General features: G+C 42.2%; 3 protein-coding genes across 3 annotated transcripts; 2 read left to right on the top strand and 1 right to left on the bottom strand.

Annotated features, from left to right (window-relative positions):
- Positions 1–5,439: 5,439 nt before the first annotated feature.
- Positions 5,440–13,490, top strand: LOC106635798 (toll like receptor). Its single transcript, XM_089593217.1, has 8 exons — positions 5,440–5,835; positions 7,929–8,420; positions 8,739–9,022; positions 9,195–9,619; positions 9,697–10,288; positions 10,636–10,971; positions 11,446–12,303; positions 12,361–13,490. The coding sequence occupies exons 2-8, from the start codon at positions 7,952–7,954 to the stop codon at positions 12,487–12,489; spliced, it is 3,093 nt and encodes a 1,030-aa protein (XP_089449343.1). The 5' UTR covers positions 5,440–5,835; positions 7,929–7,951; the 3' UTR covers positions 12,490–13,490.
- A 1,329-nt stretch (positions 13,491–14,819) lies between these two features.
- Positions 14,820–19,933, top strand: nAChRbeta1 (nicotinic acetylcholine receptor beta1). The gene is made up of 7 exons (XM_014347920.3): positions 14,820–15,074; positions 15,293–15,429; positions 16,066–16,220; positions 16,436–16,881; positions 17,147–17,351; positions 17,812–18,205; positions 18,687–19,933. Exons 1-7 carry the CDS (start codon positions 15,017–15,019, stop codon positions 18,849–18,851), a joined length of 1,560 nt encoding a protein of 519 aa, XP_014203406.1. The 5' UTR covers positions 14,820–15,016; the 3' UTR covers positions 18,852–19,933.
- A 2,631-nt stretch (positions 19,934–22,564) lies between these two features.
- On the bottom strand, positions 22,565–24,438 carry betaggt-II (geranylgeranyl transferase type-2 subunit beta). Its single transcript, XM_014348061.2, has 6 exons — positions 24,096–24,438; positions 23,870–23,974; positions 23,440–23,796; positions 23,225–23,369; positions 22,967–23,142; positions 22,565–22,886 (listed from the first exon to the last, which is right to left on the bottom strand). The coding sequence occupies exons 1-6, from the start codon at positions 24,096–24,098 to the stop codon at positions 22,671–22,673; spliced, it is 1,002 nt and encodes a 333-aa protein (XP_014203547.1). The 5' UTR covers positions 24,099–24,438; the 3' UTR covers positions 22,565–22,670.
- Positions 24,439–26,563: the final 2,125 nt, after the last annotated feature.

The raw sequence follows: 26,563 nt of genomic DNA, 5'->3' as shown, positions 1-26,563 counted from the left end.
GCGGCTGACGGTCAATTTAGGCCCCCGAGAGTAAACAGAAGTAGAAGAAACAAATGGTTGTATAGGGCCGAGGAAAAGAGCACGTGAATATAATATACACGCGAGAAAAATCACGGGAAAGGGGGAGGCGCGGGCGTGGGATATGTGCAAGAGCGGCTGCAGCGAACAGCTTCCTGCCAGATGTCGGATCTTTCTGATCCCCTCCGGCTCTCTTTCGTTCTTGGCTGGTGCATGCATCTCTCTCCCCCCCGAGGATGCGATCAGCTCGAGCAAGTCCCGCAAGCACGGATATACAGGAGTTGGCTAATTACCACCGAGGCCACGGGGGCCCAATAAACCCTTCTCCTTCTGTATACCTGTATATATATACTTTTCTCTATCTCTTCTTCGCTTTTGACGTTTTTGCCATGTGCGATTTTCTGTGTATGCATTTGCACGGACTCGACGAAGAAAGTGACGGGGGAGTCGAGCAAAAGGCTATTTTCGCACGGTAATGCGTTAGCTCGTTTGATTCTACTGGCACGTCCGAGATTGCTTTGATATGAAAATTCTTGGTGGCTTCATTTTTCCCGAATGGTTGGTTCGTTCTTCGGCCTATATTCTCAATTTTTTCATACATATTGAAATTTTTTTTGTAGCAGCACTAAGTAGCAAATAAAAAAGGACACGCCAAAATTATTATTCATCTATGACATATAGGTACAGTGTACCGCAACAGCTTTAACGTCCATTTCAATAAAGTATGAAAATCTCTTTATAAGTATATAAAATGCAATGCAATACTTTATTTATTCGCTAAAGGTATTTTCTTTGGCTGTGGTGTATACAGCAATGTATACTGGAAAAATTCTGAGACCATAATTTTTGGAATTTCAAGATCAATCTGTATCAGAATTTCTTTTTTTTTTTTTTTTTTTTTTTTTTTTTTTTTTTTTTTTTTCTTCTACCACAACAAGACATTTAAGGATGAGTAACGCCCGGGAAACCGTTCTCGTTTGTGTTAGATAAAACTTTATCGCGGATACATCTAACAAACGAAGAAACTTTATCGTTACATACGTAACATTCCTTTCAATCGGAGTCGTAAAAAACCAGGAAAAAATACCCGAGTATATTATCTTCTCGTATCGTGACGGTTGGTTAAACAGACTATGTTAAATTTTAACAACAAACACATGCACTTACATATGCGCAACGCCAAAAAATGAGAAAAGAAATCAGTCAGAGAGCCCACAACTTCCCGGAAAATTCGAGCTAAAAAAATCCAATGACAACTGCAGCAGAGAAAACATACAAATTAACCTTGGCCCGGTTTTTTTTTCTTTCCTAAAACTAAACGAGCCCCTATATCAAGGTCCAACTGCCGGTTTTCTCGTATAAACTGCTGTAAAAAAAAAAAAATCATTCGTTGGTTTCCAATTACGCACAGAGCAGAGCAATATAAAACACAGCAAGTATCGGTGCAAGTTATACATAGCAAAGCCCTCGAAGGAAAAGTGACAAACGAGAGCCTTCCAAGATCGCGGCATAATCTCGACACGCTCCATCGTTTTCCCATACAAGGATATAACAGTCGCTCGAGTCCATGGAGCCGCGAGGGAGAGAAAAAAAAAGGGAGGAAACCCGAGCCCCGAATTTTCCCCCTGAAACCTTAAAAAAGAAAGAGAGACACGTGGAAAAGAAAGCCTCCTTCTCGATTTTCAAATTCTGCTTACAGAATAAGGGGAGAAGGAAAACCAGAAGAGCACCACATGGCGGAACCTCATATACACACATATTATATACCTGTAGCATGTGTCCGAACACGGCAGCAGGCGCGCAGTGCAAGGTGTCACGTGTTTTCCAGATTTTTTTCTTTTTTTTTCATACATTATACAACACGAGCTGCAGCGTAAGCTCCTCGTCATTTTTGGCTAAAAAGACCGAGAGAGAGAGAGAGAGAGAGCGAACGAAGGAGGGCCCGAGAGATGCCGGAAGACTGACGCAAGGGTATGGGCGCTTTGTGTGGGGCCATCGGCGTTAAGTGTGCCGACGACAAGCGGATGAGGATCTACTTGTGCTTTTACTTTGAATGAACGGCAGCGCGTATACCGTGAATGCCCGTTTTTGGAGCGCGCACGTATTATTATTACTATGTCATATATATATATATATATATATATATATATATATATATATATAATATGTGCGGGGAATAATGGCACTCATTGTTGCGCATTTTTGGATTCGATGTTCGAGAGAGGAGGACGTGGCGTTTAACTCGAGCGATCGGTTTGACAGATTTTTGAAGCGCGAACAAAAGGAGAGATATGAATGGGCATTTCGAGTGAAATCTAATATTCGACAATAACAGGAGCTCGAGGGTTTTTTTTTTTTCTCCCTCCCTCCCTCTTTCTCTCTAGGCGAACGAGTCTATTGAGGATTTTTGACGCGTTATGAAATACGTTTCCAGAATACCGAGCTGAGGGCTCTCTTTTTGTCTTCCCTATCGGGAAATAAAATCCTTTTTTTTTCTCTTCCTACTTCACTAATGACAACGGTACTTATATACACGATCACAATTATTATAGCGGCGACGTCGTACGTAGATGCGCAAAAGTCGCGAGCTCGTGTATATATTTGTACACCGTGCACTTATCTCGCTCGACCGATCTTGCGTTGTAGATAAATGTACGTTGTTATACAGATGCGCGGCTCACGAGGGCAACGCGACATTATAATGTATTAGTTGGCTGGATGCAATATCGCGAGAAGCGAAGCACGAGCGCTTTAATCAGCTGCACGTCCGTGCTCGTGAACAATATACATATTTTGTATATATAGGCCCGGTGGACGTTGCAGAGTCGAAGCGTGATGGGGCATTCAACGACTCACGTTTACGTGACACTAATCTGTACCCCCACAATATATACGTACACGTGAGGTACAGGTATATGTGTACAAAATCGGTCAAAGAAGAAATACCGGTCCGAGAAAAAATAATGCCTCGGTCTATGAGTTTCGGCCGCATTTTTCGTAACAACTACTTTTTTGAAATTCAATGGCACGTCGGGAGGAAGATGAGAGCGCCGATCGGAGGGCCCATTGAATTCAATGATTTTACGCAAAGGACATGTAACCTGGAGAAAGGGGGGCAAAAACGACCAGGAGGACGTTTAATGTGATTCAGCGGGAGAGGGAGCGTCGATTGTGTTCCTTAATACATATAAAGCCCAGCCTCCCCCATGCAAATCGTCATATATTCACGCGCGTCGTGTGTTATTATGCATGTATATTATACGGTATATCGAGGCTACTATGGACGTTTTTTTTCGAATATAAATCGACTGACGCCCCGCCAAGAGTACGCCCTTTTTCCCCCCATCTCTTTTATTCAAACGTATGAGAATACGTATTTTTTGTTATCTCGTTCTTTCGAGCACAATGGGCAGATATATCGGATTTGCGCGCCGTTCTCTCAAATTTTTACCTCACATCACCAAACCTCCGCGTAAGCAAGTAAGTGAAGGGTTGAGTTGTAAAAAAAAAAAAAAAAAAACACTGCATAAATTGCGTATGATTTCTTCTTTTTTTGCCCCGTCCGACGTGTGAAGAAGTTTGCGTCATGACTTACGGCACATCCATAAGGACGGACAGGATTACGTCGAGCGCTCATAACAGCACGTAGCGCTGTTGTAAATCAATTTGGCGTGCGACTCCGGCATATAATTTCAACCGCACCGCGTATGGTACGAAGAGGAGACCCACAGAACGGCGAAAGAGGGAGAGAGAGATGTGAATATACAATCCGACCATTTTACGATCAAACTCTTCCAGGAATGTGTCACAAACGACCCTCGCGCGTTATACCTGCGATGCAAAAATTACCATACAATAAATCGTTTCCGGCAAAAGAAGGAAGAAAGAAAAAAAAAAGTCGCAAGTATATAATATGTACATGAACACGAGATACGGAGGAGCGCGCGCGTATCTCCTCTTTCTCTCTGTGTCCCCGCGGGACTTGAATGCACAACGTTCCCTCGTATCGGCGCCGAATCTGTAAAAAATCGGTAAAGTACCTAAGCTCCTCTCCCTCTCCGCTGAATGCGGCATTCAAGTGTATATATGGTAAAAGTGTCCCTCGCGGAAGTGCACCGTGAATGCTCTTCTATGCTGTACGAGACAAGAAGCAGCGCGACTATAATATATATACAGCTGTATGGGCAAGTAGATTGGATCGGATGGGTTATTCACTCGGTCAATTTTTCCCCATATGCAGTGAGTAGGTATATGGGTGCGTTGTACGCGGCTGCGGGTCGCGCTAATTGTTACATGTGCGTCAGCGCGTACCCTCCTCGGCTGCTGTAACAATCTTCGCCTGTGTGTGATGACTTCCTCGAAAGGGGGAGACGCGACGCGACAGAATGAGTGGTAATTAAGCGGTGACGAGACGACGACAACGATAAAACACGCGTTATGGAATTTCGTTGTCTTGGACCACGGTCGATGGTTTTTCGCTAGAACAAAAAAAAAAAAAGGCCGAAAGAGCTACACTAGCTCGTACACGGTTAACAGCTTAACTGTTTGTAGTCGTGTCTCGCGAGGCGATAAGCATCTCGGGAGCCGGCTTCCGCGGATTCCCGTTTGCCCCCGCTCGGTCTGTCTAGATCGCGCTCGCTTGGATAAAAATACTCTTCGTCTCTGTAATTTTGATGAATCCGAGGGGCGATAATGACCACTTGTGTAAAAAAAGTGGCGCAGCTATACGTGCCGTATACACGAACACCAAAAGTCCGAATAGTCGCCGAAAAAATATGATGTTTATCTCAAAGTCGCGGCGCAACATCCATCGGACCCTCTTCAACCGAACAACCGTACATGCAATCATCCATCTCTCGTACCTACGTACAATCAACTCGAGGGAGAGAGACCATCGGGGATAGATGGACGAAAATAAAAATCCTCTCTATCTTTCTAACGACACCGACAGAGCCCTATACAGCGAACCTGCATCATGGGACATGCGCGTATATACGTATACATACTATATATACATCTGCTGTCCACGAACAAGCAGCATTACATAAATTATCTCTCTCTTCTCCCTCTCACGAGCGCATGGCACCATATAATATGCACGACTATGGCACAGGCCGCAGATTCCAAGCCGGCGCAGAGTATAAGATAGCGAAGAGTATGGCACATCGCGCCGACACGATCTCCATGCAGCTTTTATGCGTAGGATATACGTTGTGAGGGACCGAGGACGACGACGATCGGTCGAACCGAGTCGCGGATAGAGAGAGAGAGAGAGAGAGAGCTTCGCTGCCGCAATAACGTGACGTCAAACAGGCCTCCTCTCTCTCTCTCCCTCGTAACTCACTACCGGTCTCCGCGGAGAGCGTGATGCGAGCGTCGCATTTGGCCGACAGTCAGTCGCTCGGCGGATCTCGGAGGCGCTCGATCGACGCTCACCGTGCCCCCTTCCTCCTTCCCCGATTCCTCAAACCGATTTATCTCTCGCGATCGTTAAAACGAGTGCCGATCTTTTGTTAATTTTGCATAAAGTACAACGATATGAGGCGGAAACGGTGACGAGAGTGGCGGGCGCGCCTGTGAGAACACATTCTGAGTTACCGATTTTCGTAGTGTTTTTTTGTTTCATTCGAAACATCATCAAAAAAATTTTTGCACGCCCGCTGGTCAAGGTGAACGAGCGGGCCGAGCCCATAGTCGGCCAGTGACGACGGCTCCGATCTACACTTTCATCACCGTCAACTGCGTCGGATTGCCATCGGCGACAACCTGCAACTGGGATCGCGTGATACAACAACAATCATCATCTCTTATGCACAAGTATACTCATTATTCATACACTATAAGCACCCACGCGTACATCGCACACCCACCTTTTACATTATAATAATGTGTCAAACGAAGGCAAGCACGCGCGCGTGCGTTGTTGCCTTTTTCTTTTTCGCGATTCGCGAAGCGCGAGCTAGAGAGAGAAGTGTATTGTAACCCTCTCCCCCCCCCTTTCGCTGTTTCTCGTCTTTTGTAATTCCATTCAATTAGTATTCGAACGACGCGCGCTTGTTTGCTCGCTCGCACGCGCGCTATTTCTCCTCTGTCTTTTGCAGGCGCGTTTATCCCGTGCCTTTTTTTTCCTATTATTATTATTTTTCCTCTCTCACACCGGTTTATGGGCGAGAAAGAGCAGGATCAGCTTGTTTTTTTTTTTATCCGTAGCCAGATTTTTTTTGCGTCCTAAAACTATAGAAAGCAATTTTTTACTGCGCGTGAGTTAGCTGGTATAATTACTTTACCGGGTAATGGATTGCTGGGTGCTGAAGTTCAATAATGCAAAGGGCTCCTCCAAAGCACAATACTTTAATCCAGACGATAAAAAAAAAAAGAAATTTCGAATAAACAAAGCAAATGTCTCTGTCGTTAAAGAGCACGTGTGTTCTCCGTTCGCGTGACCGTGCACCTACATATATTTTTACATCCAGAGGCTATCGAGCGTATATTTATAATTAAGTACTCGCGAGCAAATTTTCTTGCGAAACTTTTGCACCGCCACGAGCGAGCAGCGCTTAGGATTTTCCGATTATTTTTTTTTTTCTACACCCATACAAGTACCTACTAATGTACACGCGCTTATTGTGCATATGCACGGATATGTTTGTACATAAGTTATAGTTACATAAAGCGCACTCGGCAACAAGTTTGCACAACACTCTATAGAGTGATAAAAGAGGAGGCGGCGGATCAACGCAGCTTCTCGGCAGAGCCGCGAACACCTATGGCAGATTGTGTCTATGTATTGCTAGTATCGGCGATAAAACCGTTCGGCACGGCTCCCGCGTTTATCATCACGCACACTATGCTCACTTTTTAAAAACACGCAAAATCTGCCCGGCTCATAATACATGCAGGAAGCTCGTGATATGACGGCCGCGGTGGTAAACAGCGCGAATTAAAGTATATATAGTATATATGGCACCCGGAACTTTCACCGGCACTTGTATTACCCATATACGTCAAACTCGCGTAACACTCGCACCGTATGTATATACTGTCCTCCTCTATTCTTGGGAATCGCCGATAGGTACGTGCCAGTTTGCGCGATCGTTACGAGGGTAAAACGAAACGGTGTCGTTGCACTGGCGTTTCTTTCGACCGAGCAATCGCGGTGTCCATAACGCGCGGCAGGGATATACATTTGCGTGAAAAAGAAACAAAGCCGACGGGGGTCCCGGGATTTATGAACGCGATTGTTCGATCGCGCCGTGAGAGGCCGTGACATTGTGAAACCGGCTCTATTAGAGACGCGAGATGTACATGTATACTTATTTCGTTCTGTTGTTTATCAAACGTGATTTTTAAAGCTGTTACGTTGTTCCGGGAACTAATAATTCCGATGATCAATGGCTCGTGGCGAATCGTGTTCTCGGCTAACCGGCATCTATAACTTTGGAAGCGTTAAAAATGGCAACACTCGAGAATCACCTTCGATTCACCGCGATGTTGAAATACCGAACGCAGCACAAAAGAGTCCCCGGATACAAATTGCATTCGAATACGTGAACTTTTTTTTTCCTCCTTCTTCTTTCCCCAAGATTTATCGTTGTGTATGTATACGACGAGCCGATACTTAGGCCCAAATAAAACTCGAGGAGCGAGAAAAATCGAACAAACAATGGCACCTCGTCTCGTTTCGACAAAAGGGGCCGCTCAAACCACCCCAAAAAACACACACACATGCGCGCGCGCTCGCAACGTATGTATACGCGTATACATCCGCTGACAAAAGCAGCCGAAAAAGAGCGCAGCGAGTGCCTCGACAAAGGGGACCTCCCGTAGAAAAGGGAGAATATACGTAGAGGGGAGGGGAAAAATCGATCTAATCCCCTGCCGTCAATTGATCGTCCCCCTTCTCGCTGTAGAGAGCCTCGCACAAAAGAAAACGATGGCGCTCATCTGGGCCCTCCTCGTGATGACGATCGTCATCGGCAAGGCTCGAGGCTTCGACTGTCCGGACGACCGGCAGTGCTACTGCTTCGAGGAATCGGCGGGCGAGTACCGGGTCCACTGCTCGGCGGGTAACTCCTCCAGCCAGGGCTTCGACCTGACGGTCCAGCGACACGAGCGACTAGTCGTCGAGTGCAACGACGCGCCCGACTGGTCGGACTTTATGCTTGGCTCATCCATCGAGGTCGGCCCCATGCGAGTCCTCGTGTTTACGTCGTGCTCGCCACCGGGACCGGAACACGCTAACCGCGTGGCACGGCTCCTCGGCGTCACTGGTGTCCAAAGTCTCAAGTTTGTCATTCTTAACGGGACCCTCAGCAGAGAAGACCTGGCCGCGTATCCGGATCTTCAGAACCTCGTGCTCTCCAACAACGTCTTGAGCAACGTCAGCACCGATCTTCTAAAAGGTATGTAATCACACGCAACTTTATACATACATAAGTACAAGAAAAGCGCGAATCTCGTTTTTTATGATCAACAACGTGATTATAATAGACGTAAGCGTCTTTGCACGTGTAGTGGCAAAAAAACAGTAAACAACAATAATAATAGTACCGTACCTGCGTGCGACATCAGTATCTCCCCATACGATTCCGAACGCGGAAATCACTCGTGACCGGAAACACACTCCCGCGACCGCGCTCGCACAACTATACATTTACGTACTCATCGCAGAAAGAACCATCTGCAGCAGCGAAGTAATAACAGTCGGGGCGAAATTACAGATCTGGGCTCGCTGCAGCTCCTCGAGCTGCGCAACGCTAACGTCCGGCTGCCGGTTGGCTTCTTCGACGCCGCGACGAACCTTACGACGCTCGAGCTCGGCAGCAACCAGCTGCGACAATTGCAAACCGGCACCTTTGACGGACTCCGAAAAATTGTCCTTCTGAACCTCTGGAAGAACGAGCTTCGGAACCTTGAATCCGACGTCTTCCGGAACCTCACCACCCTCGTCTCCCTGGACCTCAGCCAGAACACCCTCGAGACTCTGCCCACCGATGTGTTCAAGGTTCGCATACATATGGTCCAGTGTGTCCTTCCTATGTTTATACTTTTCACTGAAATACCATTATTTACCGTTACTTTCATTAAAACGTAGCATTACAATGGTGGTAATTTCGCTCTTTAAAAGAAATACAGAAAAAATTAAAACAAAATAACCTTTTGCTCACTTGAACTAGGACCTCGAGAGCCTCGAGGTAGTGAATCTTAGCTCGAACAACTTGAGCTCACTGCCGCGCGGCCTCTTCCGGTCGAACCATAAACTCCGGCTGGTCAAGCTCCTATACAACAAGCAAAACCTGACCGAGCTACCAGCTGGTCTGTTTGCCAATCTGACGTCCCTCAAATCGGTCATGATGACGCGCAACGGGCTACTCCAGCTCCCTGAGGACCTATTCTGGGGCTCCAGTGGTCTGCGCAACCTCACCATCGACCGCAACTACCTGACCACTCTTCCCCGCGGGATCTTCCGAGACGCGCACGAGCTCTACAGCCTCAGCTTGTCGTTCAACGATCTCAGGGAGTTGCCCGACGACGTCTTTGAGTTCACGACGAAGCTCGTCAAGCTCGACCTGTCCAAAAATCGACTTATGGCCATCAACAAGTAAGTTGTGCGTGTGTGTGTTTTCTTTTTTTATTTCTCATGAGATAGTGTTAATGTGTTCGGTGTGAAAATACTAGGCACACGCTGATAGGCCTGGAGTCGCTGCGCACGCTCAATCTGGAGAACAACGAGCTGACGAGCATCCACATAGACGCGTTCAGCTCTTTGGGTAATCTGCGGGTGGCAAAGTTCGCCAACAACCGGCTGACCCTGCGCACGGGCCTGTACGACATATTTGGCCATGTTTCGCCCTTCCACCACTGCCATTCCCTCGAGGAGCTTTACCTCGCGCACAACAACGTCACGGACATGCACAGCGACTGGATAGTGAGCAACACGCGGCTCCGCGTGCTCGACCTCAGATACAACTCGTTCAATTACCTGCAAACCGAGGACCTGCAGTTCACCTCGAACAGCGTCAACGTCGATCTTCGGCACAACAACATATCTCGGGTCGTGCTCGCGGGGCTAGAGCTGCTCTCCTCGAACCAGACCGAACCACGGAACGTCATAGTCGACATCGCCGACAATCCGATTCGCTGCAACTGCGAGGTCTACGATCTCGTGCGTTATCTCAACGGCGACATGCATCCTTACGTCCAGAACTACGTGCACCTCAAGCCCGGGGATCTCGTGTGCCACAGTCCCGAGTATATGCGCGGTGCTCAGGTGATTTTTTTTTTTGAATCACATTTCTTTATGTTAGCTCGTTGAGTGACTCTTGCGTTTATTTGCGTTATCGAGAATTTTTTCGTTTAATTTTGATGATGATCAAATGATATAGCATCGATTACCGAGATCCTGGTATCTTTGTGCACGTACAAAAAAACTAGAAGCTAAATTAATCCAAGAGAAGTTTTATTATGGATCCTGTGAAAGAAAATATTTCTTAAAAGCTCATTTTTAATTTTGACTAAAAATTCTATTTATTCTGCTTGGTCAAAAACAAATTTTCATGCCATAGTATGTACTAATAGGCGTGAAAAAAATTTAAACAACAACTTGTTCCTTACCAGGTGTTTGAACTGAGGGCAAAAACCCTGAAATGTATGGTGGAGAACACGCAAGCGAGACCCGGTGATCCATGTTCCCCGACAAACGACGCCTGCACCTGCTGGCTGCGCCCCGAGGACCAAGCTCTGCTTCTCGACTGCGTGGCGAGGAATCTCACTCGTGCGCCCGAGTGGATAGACACCCGGGACGTCGCCAAGGTCGAGCTCGATCTCAGGATGAACAACCTCGAGGAGCCACCCTCCATGTACAAGAAGGGCTACGACAAGGTCACGAGCCTGAATCTCGCCCACAATCGCATCTCCTTTATCGACGAGGGGCTTCTATCGCCCAATCTAAAGGTAATTTTTTTTTTTTTTTTTTTGTATGTATAAGTAAAGCTTTTCGTTGAAAATGCTTTAATAATCATCACGAGACTCGCGAGCAATTGCTCTCGAGTAAGACGATGAATCATGATTTTGATTCGATTGAAAGATTAAATTTTGGACGGCACAGCACACTCGTGTTTTAAGTATACCAACATCAATTGGCCACAAACCTACTTTAACTCGTTGTATATATAGTAACCATTTCTCTACTTACTTATCTCCCGTCAACCGTACAATCAACCTACTCATAAATATAATTACACGTCACTTGATTCTCTCCAATATAACCCCCACACGGATCATAATTCTTCGTCTAAATCGTTAATGATAAATAAATTACCATGCATGACGACGCGCTCTTTTACAAATGATGATAAAAACACCTCAAGTAAATGTTACACACTCGATACAACAACGTATTTATTCTTTGCAATGCACAATTACCAGACGCTGATACTCGAGGCCAACAACCTAACGTCCATAGACTCAAAGATCCTCGAGCGGCTGTCCAACTCGTCAAAGATCACGAAGCTGACCCTGCACGACAACCCGTGGCGCTGCAGCTGCGAGGCACGGGACCTCCTCAACTTTGTCCACTCGAACTTCCTGGACATGCCCGAGCTCCTGAACATAACCTGCTCGGGCAGTCGGGTGCCCCTGTCTAACCTAACACTGACCGAGCTCTGCCCGGCTTCGAACCGGGCGATAATCGTGATTTGCGCCCTAACGAGCACCTTCGCTCTGCTGCTCGGCTGCGCCGCTGCCCTCTACTTCCGCTTCCAGAGGCAGATCAAAATCTGGCTGTACTCGAAGAGCCTCTGTCTGTGCCTAGTCGCCGAGGAGGAGATCGACAAGGACAAGACCTACGACGCGTTCATCAGTTACTCGCACAAGGACGAGGAGTTTGTCGTGAAGGAGCTAGTGGCGCGGCTCGAGGAGGGGCCTAGGCCGTACAAACTGTGCATTCACATCCGCGACTGGCTGGCCGGCGAGTGGATACCCACCCAAATCGAGCGCAGCGTCGAGGAGTCCCGGCGCACGATAGTCGTGCTCTCGCGCAATTTCATCGAGAGCGACTGGAGCAGGTTCGAGTTCCAAGCGGCGCACAAGCAGGCCCTCAAGGAGAAGCGCGCCCGAGTAATCGTCGTCGTCCTAGGCGAGATCGGGCCCACCGAGCAGTTGGACCCCGAGCTCCGGGCTTACCTGCAAATGAATACTTACGTCAAGTGGGGCGACCCGTGGTTCTGGCAGAAGCTCAGGTACGCGATGCCCCATCACTCGAGCCCCGCGGAGGAGCCGATGCAGGTGATCAGCAGCAAGACCAACGGAAACATCGACCGGCTGCTCGAGCCGGATGCCAAGAAAAACGGTGACGCAAAGGTTACCTTCGCTGACGAGAAACAACAGCAGCAGAACATCCTACAGGCGCTCAACGGCATCAACAGGAGTCTCAACGGCGGTATCAAAAATGCCCAGTGCACGACCGTGTGACTCGACTAATTTTATTGTTTTGATCGATCTGACTTTTTATCTTAGTTCCCTTACTTTGATGATTTCATTGTGCATTTACAGTGCGCTCTTTTATAAGTACTGATCTGAAGAATCGAGAGAGCTGTTGATTGTGTTTTTTATTGACAATTGCATCGATGCAACGAGCGAAGTGTGTGATTTACTTAAACGGAGGAACGAAAACGGAATAAGGTACAAGTGTCGCGCGGAACGATGGTTTTACTGCATCTGCCAAGTATTTTTAAGTACCTTTTTTATTCTTTTTTTTTTACAATTGCATCACGTAATTTGCTCGAGTGAACTAGTGTGTTTTTATAGTGTGTTGGAGTATCCTAATGAAGTATAATATGTGAAGACAACACGTTTTATAAAGGGACCAAAGGTGGAACAGCATCTGCTCTACGATCATTGAATCTGATAAAAGGCGCGTCTGTTGCCATATATATCTGTTATTATGTACTGCATCGGAAGAAGGATCTATTTACCGTTATTATTTTAACAATCTCATCGTGTACATAAATACCAATCAAGTGTATATTTCATAAGACTGAATGACAAAACATTACTCTTACTACGTTGTATATAAAAGTTTTTTATTACTTTAATATTATTAATTATTTTTATAATAATAATTATTATTATTTTTAAACTTAAGAAGACACGAGTTTTTATAAAAAACGTCTCTCTACCACGTACTGATGTATACTATTACATATACTCAGATCAATTGATATTATATACACACAAGCTATGACGTGTATTTTAACGAGCGCAAGGGGAGATAGAGAATGCACGAAATGATGAATGATGACGCTGTGATGAGAAATGCACGTTTCGTTGTTATACGAGCGTGTGTGTGTGTGAATATAGTATACGCGTTCCATTATACAATTTTAGTTTACGTAAGGATCTGTACGAATGAACTTTTGCGGACTTTTTCTCTCCCACTACTTTTGTACAAATAAAATGCACTTAATCACGTAACATAATGTTGCAGAGTTGTTTTACATTTTTCAATTCAACCGGTTACAACATTTTGCCAATGAATGTTCCAGGGCGTCAAAATACTTACAAACGAATGACTCTCGACCAGAGCAATTGAAAGGCAATAACAGCAAAAACCAACGACAGACATCACACGTGCAGGAGAATAAGTAAAAGCTTGATTGAACTACATCACTCTCGAAAGCGCTATAAACGAGTGGCGGGCGGGAGTCTGCCCGAGAGAAAGAGATTCGGTCAATTGCGCTTCCAAGGCCTTGGAGCGTATATTATATATAACCATCTCCGAGCCTAATCGCTCCCGAGAGGAACAATACCAGCAGTAATGAAAACGAAGGTCTAGTGGATCAAAGTATTAGTTTAGGAATTTCGTCTCTCTATTCTTGGTGACTGTCGGTGTTTTGCCTTAATTTCTTTTCGCCTCCGCCTTTCCACTATTCCTCAATTTATCTATCACTTGTGTATAATTTACATGTGTGTTGTTCCATCCGTATAAGGTCTGGTAATGAGAGGCACTCGAAGTATTTTTGGCATCGAATGAAAAACGAAGCTGTTGCAATTAAGCTAATCTTAAATAATCACCTGTCATGCTTCTTACTTTTCCCATACCGTAGGTGTTTTTTACACTCGATGGAACCTCATGTATATATTTTTCTCTCTTGCAAGTGCAAACGTCATGTACATACACATATATATGCATTAACGCGGGCGGTGGTTCGTATATTCCACTCATACACGCCAGGAATCCGCGGTCGGTCGCAAAAACGCGAAGGTCTCGCGCGCGCGCGCGCGCGTGTCGTCGCAAAAAGGGCGCGTCTCGGCGAAAATCTGCACCCCGCACCCCTCGCGGCCATGCACACTCGGCGACCAACGCGCGAGTATAAAAAAGTCGGCGCAACCCAGGGATCGGCAAGTAAGGAATCCGCCACCCTCTTCGCACACATTGTTGACCCCTCGCAGCTATACTTACTATACATGCACAGTGATAACAGTGTTTTGTACGCGTCAAGGGCGGCGAATGGCGTGGTGGGGGGTGGGGAGGGGTACTTTTACTCGTGGGAGTAGAGTTGGTCTTGCGCGCGCGGATATATTGATTTAGGGGTGGCTTTCTCTCCCTTATTCTCCGAGAGGCAGTGGTACTGCTTTGCCGCCACCGATTCTCTCACCGCGTGCTTGTATACACGTACACACACGTAGTACAAATAGGTATATATACATATATATATACATCCGTCCACGGCCAGAGATCATCGCCGCGGTGACAGAGCGGCGCGGGCGGTGGCGTACGCAGGAGAGCCCCCGAAACACGCCCCGCGACTCCTATATATATACACACACACACACAACATCCATCGGGTTGGTTTTCGCAGTGTTCTGCAGCGCTTGGTGAATGGTTGTTCCCCATCGGAGATAACCGAGGGGCGAAATTCTGGCAGGATACGGCAGCTGACTGATCCTCTCCCATCCTCATCCTCTCGCTCCTCGTACACCACCATCTCCGACGAGGATGAATTTCGCGAACAAGCTCGTGCGCTTCCTCTTCGTCTCGGTGATATTCTACGTGGGTAAGTGTGCATATATAGTTTATATACGAGTTTATTCTTTTGGCAAAATTTGCCATTCCTCGTACGGACATAGGGGGCTAGGGGGGATGAGGGTGCAGATGAGTGTTTTTGTTCGGCTATACGCGTATGGACCTCTCGAGGTTGATTGTTCGACAGATGTACACGATAATGTAAGTTTTGGTATACAATAATAAATCATAAAATATATAAACGCATAGGTCGATGTTCCGAGGATGAGGAGAGGCTGGTGCGCGACCTGTTCCGCGGTTACAACAAGCTCATCAGGCCGGTGCAAAACATGACCGACACAGTCAACGTCAAGTTCGGCCTCGCCTTCGTCCAGCTTATCAACGTGGTGAGTTGTTTTTTTTTTCCTTCCTCCCTCCCTATTTATTGTTATTCTCAACTTTGCGTCGCACACTACAAACGCGTCTACTGCACTAGGTATATATATATATACTCTCTTTTCCTACTATTGTCGAAAAATCTAAAAAATGTATTGTTACTGAAAAATACACAATATGCATATAGCTATGGTGTTGTAGCGACTACCCCCTGCTGATTTATAGTCCGCCGAGATACATTTCATCCCCCTCGCTTGTACGTGTATATGTGTGTTGCAGACACCCACACATCCTCCCCCACACCCCTTTCTTGCATCCTCCCTCTCTCTTCTTCTTACTCCTTATTCGCGTTGTTGTATATACGTCCACTCCCTTTTTTTGTTTATTCGGACGTGGACTCAGCATCTCGCTCTGGGCGTGTATGCCACTCGTATATTCATGTGTGCGTGTGTCTACAGGTCACTTTGTTCGTTCAGCTCGCGATTCTGCGTATTTGTTTGTTTTTTTTTTTTTTTTTTTTTTTTCCACAAAACATCCCTCGCAGCGTTCGTTTCGGGGTTTTTTTTTTACAGATTTCATACTTTTTATCTTCTTTTGCTTCGAAAAATGATGTCGTGATTTTACATTATTAACGAAACGTGCTGCAGAACGAAAAGAACCAGATTATGAAGTCCAACGTTTGGCTGCGCTTCGTCTGGACGGACTACCAGCTGCAGTGGGACGAGGCAGATTACGGAGGGATCTCGGTCCTGCGGTTGCCGCCCGACAAAGTCTGGAAGCCCGACGTCGTGCTGTTCAATAAGTAAGTTTTTCGTGTAACTTTCAAAAAATCTAGCGTCTATAAGTTTGCAAACTGTGGAACACGCCCCTTTTTTTTTGATAAAAGCAAATAACTTTCACTCGATGAGAATGAGCGTAAATTGATCGAAACGTGCTATATGACTACGGAATAATCGAACAAATAAATTTCTTTGCGTCAATATACGATGAATATACGTTGGTTTCTTTTCAAATCAGCGCCGACGGCAACTACGAGGTGCGTTACAAGAGCAACGTCCTGATCTACCCGAACGGGGAAGTGTTGTGGGTACCACCAGCTATCTACCAGAGCAGCTGCACGATAGACGTCACCTACTTCCCGTTCGACCAGCAGACCTGCATCATGAAGTTTGGCTCGTGGACGTTCAACGGCGACCAGGTCTCCTTGGCCCTCTACAACGACAAGAACTTTGTCGACCTGTCGGATTATTGGAAGAGCGGCACCTGGGACATCATCAACGTCCCGGCTTTCCTGAACGTTTACGAGGAAGTGCCCACAGAGACGGACATCACGTTTTACATAATCATCAGACGCAAGACGCTCTTCTACACCGTCAACTTGATCCTACCGACTGTGCTCATCTCCTTTCTCTGCGTCCTCGTGTTCTACCTGCCGGCCGAGGCTGGCGAGAAAGTCACTCTTGGTAGGTCGATATTCTCTCCATTAACGCGGTTTATTACCTGTTGATTGCTTTAGGCCCTCCCCCCCCTTTTTTTCTTTTAATAAAGTTATGCGCAAGTTCCGATATTTTCTGGGTAATTGTATTTTGATTGAAAATCGATTACACGCCATCCTTGGACGAGATGGTGTATTTATCGCTGGTATATAGATGTTATGGATGAGATGGAAAGATAAATGTTTCATTAATAAACGTAAAAAAATATATATATGATGTATTTGTCACGCAGGAATCAGTATTCTCCTGTCACTGGTTGTGTTCCTGTTGCTCGTAAGTAAAATATTGCCGCCTACATCGCTCGTGCTGCCGCTCATCGCCAAGTATCTCCTCTTCACCTTCATCATGAATACCGTCAGTATTTTGGTGACGGTCATCATCATCAATTGGAACTTCCGAGGACCCCGCACTCACCGGATGCCCCAAATGACTCGAAGGTCTTGACTTTTACTCATTTATCACTATATGTTTCTTTCACCCTTTTTTTTTTTTCATCCTTGGTTTTGCGCGCGAGTCCTCGGATTGCAGACAAATCAATTTTAATTCAGCAGCTGACTTCCACGTACTTTCCATATGTATATATCTCTCGAGTTTAATACCGTAGTTTCTTGTTGTACCGCTACTGTGCTGTATAGACGCTGATTTCCAATTCTTTCCGCTCGAGTGCTCTTCCGTTTCTTTTAAATTGACAAATGCACGTGTACGGATATAAACGTTTTCGAAAAATATTCCACAACTGATCGCGACTAAGTTTTTTCTTTCTTTTTTTTTTCAAACGCCCATGGAAAAACTATTTCTATACTTAACAAAAATCCCAAAATATATCACGAATCAAAAATGTCGCGATGAGTACAAGTAGATAAGTGAAAAAAAAAAAAAAAATTCCTACGAGCGCAGGATTTTCTTGAAAATCCTTCCGGCCCTGCTGCTGATGCGCCGACCGAAGAAGACCCGGCTGCGCTGGATGATGGAGATCCCGAACGCGACACTGCCGACCTCGACGTACTCGGGCAGCCCGACCGAGCTGCCGAAGCACCTGCCCACGTCCCTCGGCAAACCAAAGATGGAGATGATGGAGCTGTCGGACCTGCACCACCCGAATTGCAAGATAAACCGCAAGAGCCATCACACGGGGGGTTCGAGCGCCGCCGGCCCGGGTAGCGACGCCCTCGCCGACAGACGAGGCTCCGAGAGCTCGGACTCGGTCCTGCTCAGTCCTGAGGCGGCTAAGGCCACCGAGGCCGTCGAGTTCATCGCCGAACACCTGCGCAACGAGGACCTCTACATTCAGGTGAGATTTTTTTTTTTCCCCGCCAACAATCGTAACAATACGTACCTATTTATACGTGGTTTGACGCATCACAAATTACAAGTATTATATAGGTGCTACTATACTTAGGAACAAAGTGTCATTTTGATCGTATATAGTATACATGAATACGCTAATGGTCGGAACCGCAAAACAGCTTATATACCTATATTGTATGCTGGAAACTCATTTATTGTTATCCTAATAACTTTAATAGTAATGGCACTTAACGAGCCGTAAATTATTGCTATCAATTGAATTTTATCAATCCAGACGATTTGTGAAAAAAAAAAAATACTTGTGCAATGAGCCCTTGACGTTTTATCGTATAATTAACGACATGCCAACTATTTAAATTCACGTGCGAGCGAGAGATATTTCAAAGCTCGTTTTCATTCAACGTTTCCTCCATTTAAATCATCCACATCGTTTGTTTTTTTTTTCCCTGCGGCATAAATCATAGACTCGCGAGGACTGGAAGTACGTGGCTATGGTGATAGATCGGCTGCAGCTCTACATATTCTTCCTCGTGACGACGCTCGGCACTATCGGTATCCTGATGGACGCGCCCCACATCTTCGAGTACGTCGACCAGGACCGCATCATTGAGATATACCGGGGCAAGTGAGCCAACAACACAATCATCCATGCACTTTTCAAGGAGCCCATGTTGTTGTTGTACTACACTCATCGGCATCATCAACCAATACCATTACTGCCGTGTCCATTACGCTGCTGTTGTTGTTGCCGTCGTCGTCGTCGTTGTTGTTGTACATACATACATGAAGTACGCGTTCGCGTAAGTATTATATTAATTGCCGATCGATGGTTATTAATAGTACGAAGCGCTACATGTTGTACGAATCGTCTATACACACACACACCCTTACATGGTTCTCGACAAACGAGAGTTTGAAAAAGAGAAGTTGAAACTTGGACGAGTGAGCGCCAAAAGAGTTGTAAACTAGTCAACCTGTCGTGAGTATATAATTGTAATGGAGCGAGCGAACAATTCAACACTAAGTAAATTAATAATTAAATAATAAACAATTTATGGTAAATTAAACGATTTAAACTATGAAAAGCTAAAAGTAAACTAAAAGTGGATTATAAATAAATTAACAAATAAAAAAATAAATAAACGCATAAAGATTTAAACAAAGATTTGGATGAAGCGTGTGAGGCGAACGAGGCTACTGATTTCTCTGAAGGGCAAATGCATAAGCCGAGGCTTCGCTCGTCTCGCTCGCGAAACGGCGGTATACTTAATAGTTGTAAAATTTAATAAAAATTACAATATAAATGAAAAAACTAATGATAAAGATACAGAAAGAGAAGAAATTAAAGGTGTGAGAGTTGACAGGTATGTATAAATATATATAAATACTCATACATTACATAATATTATACATACAGGCAAAGGATGAAAAATGGACTAAAATTAAAATGAAAGCATTACCGACACATTAATCATACACGCATACAGGGAGGGAGCTGAGATCTTCCCTTTTTTTCTATGTAATGTATTATACATAATAAATATTATTTCTAATGCGAGCTGAGTTAAGAGTGAGAATTGAGAAAAGGCGAAGAGTTGAAAAACAAAAACGAAAAAAAAAAATTAAAAGAAAGAAAGCGAGTTTGGAGGATTACTTTTTAGCATTTTGTACTTGGAAAATCAATAATAATAAAAAAATTTTTAAAAAACGAAAAAAAATAACATAAACATAAATTTTATTGTAACTATTACTGCGTATTGAAAAACAAAAAAAAAAGAGAAATTATATATCTGTGAATGTTTTTTAATGTATTCCAGAAGAGTATTTTATTGATCGTATCCTGCAGTTAAAATTGATTTGATGAGAAAAGGCAAAAAAGTTTAAACGTGTACAGCGAGTCCTTAAAGAACTTTTCCGAGCTTGTAGATCAGTTTTTGGGGGTGTGAGTTGGTTTTTTTATTTTATAGTTGAATTTTAAATATATACATACGCAATTTCAATATAGTTGGAACACATACATATATATATATATACATGTATAAATACACATACATAAATATAAATATACATTTACATAAAAAGTATTTATATGTCGTTCGGGTGATAAATATCGAACAAAATTCGAAAAAAAATAAATCATAGCAAAGAAAAAAAAAGTTTACTAAAGAAGTTCGTTATTTCGTGGACGAAATCAAAGAGTTTGTTATTAATTATTCTTTTTAGCAACGAGCAGTTAAACTACGATTGCTCTATTTTAACGCGATAAATAATACGTTGTGGAATAAATCAATTCGTAAAAATAATTAAGTATATAATACGAAGAAGAAGAAGAAATAACAAACTAAACCAAAGATAATCTCGCTGTAAGTCCGGACAACGAAAGTGTTCATGCACAACAATGTTATTCATCCCTTTTTTCCCCTTTTTTCTCCACTTGCAAACCATTTCATCCTTTATATACGTACATTATTGTATATGTAACGTCCCGTCGTGTCTTGCATTATTCCTTAAATGATGATGAAGAAGAAGAAAAAAAAACTAGTTGCTATCGCCGAGGCCATTTCGAGAGAAAGATGATGCGATGTTGATGAGAGAGAAAGGCAGAGAGAACGTGTTATAATATTATTATTACAAGAGAGTTTCGAGTTTTCATGAGACGTCGTCACGTGTCTTCCCTCAAATGAAAAAAAAGCGCTGTATGAAAAGAAATACAATAACTAGTTTAGTACCGCCACTTTGTTAAATGAATAAAAAAATGAAAAAAAAAAAAAAAAAAGAAATAAAAAATGAAAAAAAAGAAGTATTAAAAAAAATAATAATAAGTGGTCTTACAAAATACTTTCGCGTATACGCACCCCGGAATGTCGCGTTTATATTTTATAACAAACCTAACGAATAAACTCTCAATTGTGCTTTTATTTGCCAGATGAGGATTGTCTTTTTTTTTATTTGTATAATACTCTAGATTTATATTTGATTACGACATTGTCTTGTATGCTGCCATTAAAGGAATTTAACGGTACTTTAAAGTAATAATTGACCAAAACTTTTTTACGATGAAAAAAACGCATAAACTAAGCCATACACGTTTTTTCGAGTATTCAAACGAGTTTATAAATCATCACGTACACGTGTAACGCGATTGACGTCGATTTACTATGACACGCGACTTTTCAATCAAGCCGACGATCCAAGAGACCGACAACATTTTTTAACGCAAAAGTCGAGAGATTTTTTAAAACGAAGAGAGTATCGCTGAAATTACTTTGTAAGACGACGCAAAAGCAAAAGAAAGCAATGTGAGAAATCACGAAGTATCCGCGGGATGAATAAATTAAAGTAAAATAATCATTAGCGAATGAAAAACTAATCGAAACAGAAGTAAAAATAAAGTTTGAAAAAAAAAAAAATGCTTTTTTATTGTCTGTCGAGAATATTTAGCTGTACGAGAGTGTCTGAGATAAAAATATACAAGAGAGTATTATTAACTTGAACGTAAATTTTCTGGATGAATAATAAAACTGTTAATTGTAATGATTAATTAGGGCATTGATCACAATTAGATGAAAAATGAAAAGAGAAATGAAATGCAAAACGTAATATAAATATGTAATCGTGACCTCTAAGTTCTTATAAAGTGCTGGAGTTATTGTTAATTAAGATCAGGTTTGGAGTTCCCTATTGTTTCGTATACATAAATGATAAATAAATATATATATTATATAAATACAAAGAGAAGACTAATGAAAAAAAATAGTATCTTCCTACATGTTGATTTTGCAGATGTTTTTTTAATAAAGTTGTGCAATTTTTTCATATAATATATATGTATATTTAATATGTATATTAGTAAGCGTGTTGGTTTATTATCTAAGAGTTGCTCTCAGCATTTTCTAGAAACTTAGCGACGTGTTCCCTTGAAAGGATAGATAAATGAAAATCAGCGAAACTTCCGGGAGAAATGAAATTAACAAATAAAAGAAAATGTCGATTATTGTATAAATCAAAGGGATTTCTATACGCCACGTTTCTATTTCTAATCGCATGTACGAGCGAGGCTGATAGACGCATAAAAAAATATATTGTAACGAGAGGTAGCGCAAGCAGAAGAATAACAGCAAGCAAGCGATTAACGTGTATTGTTAATAAACTTTAGTATTGAATATTTGGTAAACAATCATTGTCAAAACGTCGAGATCAGTTCAGCAATCATTGACTATGATTACTGATAGCACATACATCATTATTACATAAAATAAACAATAAATTAGTTAATTACTTAAAAATGTACTTCTTCCAACCCCCTTCCCTAGCCCCACCACAACACTTAAAAAAAATCAAATTATGAAATATATAATGAATATTTTATTATTGCAATGATTTTCGTTATCATCATGGTCAATCTTACAATTGGGATAAATTGTCTCTTCAGTTTATAAATTACAATTTTACTGGTCGGCTAGGCGCTCTGGCTTCAAGCCTAATCGTTGTATCACATACTCTGGCATGCAGAAGGTAGGATTGATTTCTTTTAGTGTTTTGTCAGCACCTAGCATGGATACCGCGGCCAAACCGAATAATGTGTGGAAAGGATCGACCATGTCACCTGGCCTATCGCTAAATCCACCGGTTTCTGTGTCTTGACAAGAGAGAATGAATTCTATCTGTGAATTTAAAATACAAAAGCATTTTGTCAACAACCTTTTTTAATGGTATCTCTAGATTTCTGAATCGCGATAGTTACCAATTTTTGCTTATTGAACCAATGTAGACATCCTAAAATTGACATTGAGGAAAGGACCCACCACGAATAACACACGTCTGGCAATTTCTCAGGTCTTCCGTTAAGACCTCCTGAGGGTAATTGTCTTTCACAGAGCCACCAGCTCAATCTTACTGGATCTATTAAATGTAAGTGGCCTAAAAAAAAAAAGAATGTTTGTAGGGTAAAAATAATAAGTTAGTTAAAGGTTTGAAAAATAAAAACGAGTATACTTATTACCAGTTATAGACAAAGTTCCAAGACAACAGTAAATTAAACCTGCATGGCTTTCAGAGCCAGGCTTAGAACCAAAACCACCATCAAAGTTCATGCAACTTACTATGAATTCAACAGTCTTATCAACGTTTATTGCGTCAAGACGTCTCTGAAAAAACCATATTTCGTTCAATTTATCGTGATACTTTGTAAAGTACTAAAATTAACAAATTACTTACCAATAGAGCTAAAGACGCAACGGCACAAAATGAAAATCTTGTGTCTACTTCACCCCATATGTCGCCTGTGAAGCTTCCGTCAGGCTGTTGTCTTTCTTTAATGTACTTTACAACTTTTTCAATGTCAATAACATCAAGGGAATCATAGATACACAAAATCTGAATAGCACTAAGCGTGTGAAGTACATGTGGATCATGACTGATACTTGCACTTATTCCACCGCAGTCATGTTGACATTTTTTAATAAACTCCAAGACTTCCTCTTTATTCGTCTTTTCCAAGTAGCCCATTAGATCTAGTGCAGTCAATCCCCAATACATTCCAGAAACTCTGAGATGCTCAGTCATACAATAGATCTGAAAGAAAAAAAAAGAGTCATTAAAGCCTGCCAAACTTTGGTGTGATTGCATCATTCAGTTTTAAACTCACGTAATCTTCCTTATTCATTCCATAGGAAAGAAGGTAGCTGGCATGTTTTTCTAACAATAATTCTGGAATTTCTTTGGGCAATGTCACATCCTTTACTGGAATGGCCTTGAATGAACAAAAAACATTATTTCACTTTTAACTAAGCTGTTACTTCTAAAAACGAAGCTTGTTTATACAACACGTGTAACAGAACAATTCAAATAAATGCACACATCGTTATACTCACCATTTTGCAATGATCATAGATATTTCTTTTTTATGTTATAAATATTTCAAAGGTTATATCGTCTGCTGCATTTCCTTAAAAAATAATTTGCCGTACACAGTTTGCACGCAGAGCAAAATGAGAAAACTGCTCATACGCAAAAAATTTCTTTCTTTGCTACGAAAATCACCATCTTCGCACCATTAAAAGATAAACTCACAAAATACTACTCGGACAGCGAGTATGGCTATTTGTTATAAAAAAATAATACAGTTGCGCTTTCAATGTGAATAGGCATATTTTACCTAAGCCAGAACATTGAATTTTTAAAAACATACACTGCAAACTTGCCGCAAGTAGGAAAACATCGTTAATTATTTATTTTGTATCTATTTCAAGAGTTGCGGCTGGTTTATAAGTGACTAAATGGCTCTAGGGCTAAGCTGCCTAAAGCTCTCCTTCAGAATTTCAGAAGCAATTTTTGGCCAAAAAAATCACGACCGCTAGATGGCGCTGATCCTAATGATTATAACTACTTATAGTAGAGCCATTTAATCAATTATAAACCAGCCGCAACTAATTACGTAGATACAAAATAAATAGTTAAAGATAATTGTGCTACTTGCGGCAAGTTTGCAGTGTATGTTTTATACGAATATCAACCTCATATATATTTATACTTTTGGGTAATAGATGAATTGTAAACTTGACGCAAACAGTGCAAACAACGTTAACTTTTTATTTTATATTTATGAAATTAGTTGCGGCTGGTTTATAAGTAATTAAATGGCTCTAGGGCTAAGCTGCCTAAAGCTCTCTTTCAGAATTTCAGAAGCAATTTTTGGCCAAAAAAATCACGACCGCTAGATGGCGCTGATCCTAATGATTATTACTACTTGTAGTAGAGCCATTTGATCAATTATAAACCAGCCGCAACTCTTGAAATAGATACAAAATAAATAATTAACGATGTTTGTGCTACTTGCGGCGAGTTTGCAGTGTATGTTTTACACGAATATTGACTTCCTATATATTTATACTTTCGGGTGAAAGATAAATTGTTAACTTGCCGCCAATAGTGCGAACAATGTTCACTTTTTATTTTGTATTTATCAAATTAGTTGCGGCTGGTTTATAAATGATTAAATGGCTCTAGTATAAGTATAGTAATAATCATTTGGATCAGCGCCATCTAGCGGTAGTGATTTTTTTGGCCAAAAATTGCTTCTGAAATTCTGATGGAGAGCTTTAGGCAGCTTAGCCCTAGAGCCGTTTAATCATTTATAAACCAGCCGCAGCTATTGAAATAGATACAAAATAAATAATTAACGATGATTGTGATGTTTGCGGCAAGTTTACAATTTATCTATTACCCGAAAGTGTAAATATAAGGGAGGTCGATATTCGTGTAAAACATACACTGCAAACTTGCCGCAAGTAGCACAAACATCGTTAATTATTTATTTTGTATCTATTTCAAGAGTTGCGGCTGGTTTATAATTGATCAAATGGCTCTACTACAAGTAGTAATAATCATTAGGATCAGCGCCATCTAGCGGTCGTGATTTTTTTGGCCAAAAATTGCTTCTGAAATTCTGAAAGAGAGCTTTAGGCAGCTTAGCCCTAGAGCCATTTAATTACTTATAAACCAGCCGCAACTAATTTCATAAATATAAAATAAAAAGTTAACGTTGTTTGCACTGTTTGCGTCAAGTTTACAATTCATCTATTACCCAAAAGTATAAATATATATGAGGTTGATATTCGTATAAAACATACACTGCAAACTTGCCGCAAGTAGCACAATTATCTTTAACTATTTATTTTGTATCTACGTAATTAGTTGCGGCTGGTTTATAATTGATTAAATGGCTCTACTATAAGTAGTTATAATCATTAGGATCAGCGCCATCTAGCGGTCGTGATTTTTTTGGCCAAAAATTGCTTCTGAAATTCTGAAGGAGAGCTTTAGGCAGCTTAGCCCTAGAGCCATTTAGTCACTTATAAACCAGCCGCAACTCTTGAAATAGATACAAAATAAATAATTAACGATGTTTGTGCTACTTGCGGCAAGTTTGCAGTGTATGTTTTATACGAATATTGACCTCCTATATATTTATACTTTCGAGTAATAGATAAATTGTAAACTTGCCGCAAACAGCACAGAAAATGTTGAATTTTCATTTTGTATCTGTCAAATAAGTTGCGGCTGGTTTATAATTGACAACATGGCTCTAGGGCCTAAAATATCTAAAGCTTTCCTTCAGAATTTTAGGGCCACTTTTTAGTTTAGAAATCTGAAACGCTAAAACCAGCCGCAACTAGTTGTGTAGATAGAAAATAAAAAGTTGACATTGGCTGTGCTGTTTACGGCAAGTTTACAAATAATTTTTTGCCTGAAAATCGACCTCCTATAAGAATATTAATACTTTTGTATGAATAATAATTTATCAATTGCATTGTAAAATTACGTGTGAAATGAAGAGTTA

This window comes from Copidosoma floridanum, unplaced genomic scaffold, assembly GCF_036245765.1.
Source record: "Copidosoma floridanum isolate Cflo_tuat_1 unplaced genomic scaffold, Cflo_Japanese_pri ptg000019l, whole genome shotgun sequence".
Lineage (NCBI taxonomy): Eukaryota > Metazoa > Arthropoda > Insecta > Hymenoptera > Encyrtidae > Copidosoma > Copidosoma floridanum.
The sequence above is the reverse complement of the archived record's forward strand: the minus strand, read 5'-3'. Positions and strand labels throughout refer to the sequence as shown.

What these genes read in the sequence shown, in the direction of transcription:
- nAChRbeta1 (XM_014347920.3), top strand. Translation starts at nt 15,017, where the DNA reads ATGAATTTCGCGAACAAGCTCGTGCGCTTCCTCTTCGTCTCGGTGATA. An exon ending in TCGTCCAGCTTATCAACGTG is followed by an intron (nt 15,430 to 16,065) that starts GTGAGTTGTTTT and finishes AACGTGCTGCAG; the next exon opens with AACGAAAAGAACCAGATTAT. An exon ending in ACGAGGACCTCTACATTCAG is followed by an intron (nt 18,206 to 18,686) that starts GTGAGATTTTTT and finishes CATAAATCATAG; the next exon opens with ACTCGCGAGGACTGGAAGTA.
- LOC106635798 (XM_089593217.1), top strand. Translation starts at nt 7,952, where the DNA reads ATGGCGCTCATCTGGGCCCTCCTCGTGATGACGATCGTCATCGGCAAG. An exon ending in TGCCCACCGATGTGTTCAAG is followed by an intron (nt 9,023 to 9,194) that starts GTTCGCATACAT and finishes CACTTGAACTAG; the next exon opens with GACCTCGAGAGCCTCGAGGT. An exon ending in CGACTTATGGCCATCAACAA is followed by an intron (nt 9,620 to 9,696) that starts GTAAGTTGTGCG and finishes TGAAAATACTAG; the next exon opens with GCACACGCTGATAGGCCTGG.
- betaggt-II (XM_014348061.2), bottom strand. An exon ending in TGGAACTTTGTCTATAACTG is followed by an intron (nt 23,143 to 23,224) that starts GTAATAAGTATA and finishes TTTTTTTTTTAG; the next exon opens with GCCACTTACATTTAATAGAT. An exon ending in GGTTCAATAAGCAAAAATTG is followed by an intron (nt 22,887 to 22,966) that starts GTAACTATCGCG and finishes TTAAATTCACAG; the next exon opens with ATAGAATTCATTCTCTCTTG.